The sequence below is a fragment of the Trachymyrmex cornetzi genome, unplaced genomic scaffold (genome assembly GCF_001594075.2).
Source record: "Trachymyrmex cornetzi isolate Tcor2-1 unplaced genomic scaffold, Tcor1.1 scaffold1894, whole genome shotgun sequence".
Classification (NCBI taxonomy): Eukaryota; Metazoa; Arthropoda; class Insecta; order Hymenoptera; family Formicidae; genus Trachymyrmex; species Trachymyrmex cornetzi.
Window position 1 is genome coordinate 16888 of NW_017296521.1, and position 4443 is coordinate 21330.

Here is a 4443-nt window from a genome sequence, read left to right on the forward strand (position 1 = left end):
TTTCGATTTTCCTTAATACATGTTTAATTTGATGCACAAATGGCTTAATCCGGATTTCAAATGTGGTACTGTATGTTTTTTTAATCGCTGAACACGATGTAATAGTACATTTAACCCTACGATATACGCCTTAAGAAATACAGCCCGATTAATGTGAAAAAAATGATACAATTTGAACGCTTGGGACCTTGCTAAAATCGACCTTAAACTCGAAATTTGGTCATTTTTTCACATTAATCGGGCTATATTTCTTAAAATGTATATCGTAGGGTTAAATAAACTATTGCATCATGTTCAGCGTTTAAAAAAAGATACAGTACCACATTTGAAATCCGGATTAAGCCATTTGTGCATCAAATTAAACATGTATTAAGGAAAATCGAAACTTTGATTTAAAAATCGTTTACTAGCGACCTCTAAATCTTAATATTTTTTATAAAAATTTAGGGGTATTCTTTTGGCATAAAATGGAAGCTTTTGAACTAAGTGGCCGATAAAAAAAAATTTTTTTTCCTTGGCAGTTTAATATATATATATATATATAGAAAATGAAGGTTTTTAATTAAATTGAATCTAAGAAGTTTTTCCATTCAATCAAATCTAAAAAAAGTGAAAATAGGCCGTAAATGCTACTAAAGTACACATTCGGGTAGATTCAAATGGATTAATTTCAATTCATTTTAATCTATTCTCATTTACTGAGTCTCCAATCATTGCCACCAAGATATCGATGAATATCAAGGCTGCGTTCCACTTAACGCTCGCAACGCTTGCGAGCATCGTTTGTTCTTACTTAACATGTGATAAACGACAAGGATGAAATGATTCCACGAGCGTTGTGAGCGTTAAATGGAACGCAGCCCAAGTTATATAAAAATGCGGAAAATAAATTCTTCGAGAGGTAATAATTTTTAGATAGTGAATGCAGTAGAATTAATCATTGAAATTAAATAAAATAATAAATAGATAGAAATAATCGTGCAATTAATAATTTCTGTAACCTGTTGCTAACGAATAAAAAGAACTTGAGATATATTCATCTTTTAAAAATATATTTTGTAAGTTTTTGAAGAGAGAATTTTTCTTTGCGTTGAACATGTTCAAAAGACGCAAAAAATATAGGTGGTCAACTGTACCCTCACCTCTTTCTCCTTCGAGACATTGAGAGTTTTAGCTAGAAAAAAAATTGCGAAACGAATCTTATAAACATAATTACTATTTATATACATAATTTTAGGTGGCCTTCTTCGGTGGCGGTCTATAAACTCCGACCACAACAGCGTGATCTCTTTCATATGGTTCGAGTGTTATTTGTTCTTGTGGTTTCAAATTGTCGGCAGACAACTTTTTTACTTCCGATGCAAACACCGTTTCAGGTTGAGCGAGGGAGTCTATGCAACTTGCCTGAAATAAAGTATAAATACAATATAATAAATAAAATCAATGACATGATATAATTAGATTACTACCCCTTAACCTTTGGAGGACCGGAGGCCCCTTTAGGGACTTCAAATCATTTTAGTTAATTTTTTGGGATTTGTGGTGTTTGCAGCTCATAATTGGCTCGAAAATGTTGTAATTGATGTCCGCATATATTTTGGAGAGTAGTGCGCGCACTATAAGCATGCTAGCGCACACGTTTTTCGATAACCGTACCGTGTATGAGACATTATTTAAAAGTTTATTTTATTACATGGACATAACTTATATACTGCATAAAAAAATGTTTTTACATAGGTTATTTGTGAAATTCTTACTTTACAATGATGATAGACAATTAGTCTAACAATATCTAATGATATTTAGTTAAAAAAACAAAAAAATAAGGAATGTCATTTTTATCTGGATCAGAGGCTCCTTTAGGGACTCGACAGTGGTGCCACCTTTTTTGCCACTCAACTCCATGACATTGACAAAAAAGTTCTAGCCCTTACAGTAAGAATGTCGATCAAAAACATGCCGGTCCTCAGAAGGTTAAAATTATTCGATATTATTAGGTTATTCTATATAACATTTAAGCTTAAATATATTTTTCAATCATAATTTAATTACGAATCTTTTACTTTAATAGAGATGACAAAATGTCCGCCGTTCTTTAGGAAATTCTGTGCATTTAGCGAAACGATTCTTGCTTGGTCCGGTTGTGCGACATCCGAGAATATGGTGTCTACCATCCCTACAAGCATTCTGTACTTGTGAGGGTGTCTCGCGTCCTCGACTATAGGTATGATGTTGCTCCTTCTTTTAGCGACATCAATTAAATCTCTTCCTGTTCGATGGGAGAATTCCACAGCAAACACAGTTCCTTCCTACATATAAAAATATTGAGACATTCATTTATAATTTTATATCATTTAGAGACGTTCATGTATCACAATAGACTCTGTACACATGTTTCTTTTTTTGAGTAAAATCAAATCTTACTCATTCTAAAGGAACGTGTGTGTGATTGTTTTAGCATTACTTCGACACCAAGTTTGCAATTGCAAGCTAACTTGGCTCTAATGTATGCATAAGTGTGTTATTCTCAAAAAGATTTCCAATAGTGTTTACCGGGCCAACTATGTCAGCGACATGGGACACAGTGGTACCAGATGCTGCACCTAGATATAATACTTTGCTTCCTCGCGACATATAAATTTTATCAACTCCTCCGAGAATAGCGGCAGATAACTTAGATCGAAATGGATTCCACACTCTATATTCTATCTTCTCACCCTTTTCGTCAGGTTTGTCAGACTGAAATACAAACATAATTTTGTTAATTTGCACATTTAAAAGTAAAATTATTATAAAGTTTAAGCTATGTTTACCTCAACACTAATTCTTTTTTCTCCATATACTGCTACCCCTGGGACCAAGCTTAAGGTTACTAATGCATCTTCCTTTCCTCGGGCTATAAACACTCCCTCATGGCGATGTGGTTCTATTATCACATTCTTTCCTCCTTTAAAACCACCACCACCACTGCTTGCTCTTCCTCCTCGGCTGCTACCTCGTCCTCCACGTGAAAAACCACCGCCTCTTCCACCTCTACCACCTCCACGACTTTCGCCAAAGCTTGATCTACCTCCTCCACGACCACCGCCGCGACCACCTCCACGGCCTCCTCTACCACCTGGTGAAAATGCTGTAATTTGAAAAGAAACATTAATAATAGAAAAGAAATATAGTTAACATATTTGTAATTTCTAATAGATAACTATTAGAATTTTTATATGCTTTATATATTAGTTTATTGGATTAAAATTAATACAGAAATGTGAGTTCATTATATCAGATATTGGAAAATTAAAATTTATTTATAACTTTATATGCTGCATTTATTTTAATGTGTTTATTTTATATATATGTTACACAAGTATAGTGTTCATTTTCAAATATTAATTTTTGCATTGTGGCACAAAATTAGAAAATATTCTATTATGAATTCTAGCCAATTATGGATCGTCCAAAAAATTTTTTTTCTCATTCTGAATGTATACAAATAATGACATGGGTGCGTTCCGAGTTACGCATGAAGCGCATGATGCATTATTTGTCCTCGTTGTTCACCAAATAATAAAGAAGGATAAAACAATAAATTATACGCTTCATGCAACTTGGAACGTACCCATGATAACGTACAGTGCATAGATATGTAATACACATTCGAGTGGCTAGGTTAAGTTAGCGAGTTAATACCACGCGGCCGGCGAAACATTTGTCGCTTAACATAAACGTATAGTTACAATTATCGCGAACGCAGCTGAAAAGAGATAAGAATTGAAATGGCTCTAAATTAAGCCGCGATATTAAATTCCAAGCGCGCACTAAATTGCAAAAGGCGTTTTTGTCCATGCTGAGGTTAGTTTGGCAGGAAAAAACCGGGATACAGATCTCACTGTTCGAGAATCGTGGAATGAGAGATAAGAACATAATTTACGTTTCCACATTACCTGGTTTACCCATAACGAATTATGTGCAAGCGTTCGGATGCCCCTCACGACGAAATTGTTTCCAACTGTTCCAACGTTATCCGAAAGCACGTGCGTCTACATTGAACTTGAACTAGAGCAAAGACATAGAGAATGGACTGCGCGATCCGTATGGTATCTATGGCTGCGTTCCATTGAACGCTCACAACGCTCGTGGAATCATTTCATCCTTGTCGTTTATCACATGTTAAGTAAGAACAAACGATGCTCGCAAGCGTTGCGTAGTTAAGTGGAACGCAGCCAAAGGTTTGTTCGCGTCGTATTGTGTTTTAAGTCTTAAGCCGTAAGAAACTGACCAATTACAGTCGAAACCGAGAAGAATAAGCGACTGTGATTCGCCCATTTCTTATGGCTGAAAGCTTAAAACTCTATTGTAGATCCGGACTAATGCCGGCTGCAGACAAGCGCGATGACATGCATGATTAGTAGCGCATGACACGCGATATCTAGGGTGCGTTTCGTATCG

General features: G+C 35.4%; 1 protein-coding gene across 1 annotated transcript; it reads right to left on the reverse strand.

Moving 5' to 3' along the window:
- Positions 1–1002: 1002 nt before the first annotated feature.
- Fib (rRNA 2'-O-methyltransferase fibrillarin) lies at positions 1003–4060 on the reverse strand. The gene is made up of 5 exons (XM_018504966.1): positions 3939–4060; positions 2814–3130; positions 2554–2739; positions 2064–2309; positions 1003–1404 (listed from the first exon to the last, which is right to left on the reverse strand). The coding sequence occupies exons 1-5, from the start codon at positions 3949–3951 to the stop codon at positions 1234–1236; spliced, it is 933 nt and encodes a 310-aa protein (XP_018360468.1). The 5' UTR covers positions 3952–4060; the 3' UTR covers positions 1003–1233.
- Between the last annotated feature and the right edge of the window lie 383 nt (positions 4061–4443).

What these genes read in the sequence shown, in the direction of transcription:
- Fib (XM_018504966.1), bottom strand. An exon ending in AAAAAAGAATTAGTGTTGAG is followed by an intron (nt 2,740 to 2,813) that starts GTAAACATAGCT and finishes TTTGTATTTCAG; the next exon opens with TCTGACAAACCTGACGAAAA. An exon ending in ATTTTGTCATCTCTATTAAA is followed by an intron (nt 1,405 to 2,063) that starts GTAAAAGATTCG and finishes ACTTTATTTCAG; the next exon opens with GCAAGTTGCATAGACTCCCT.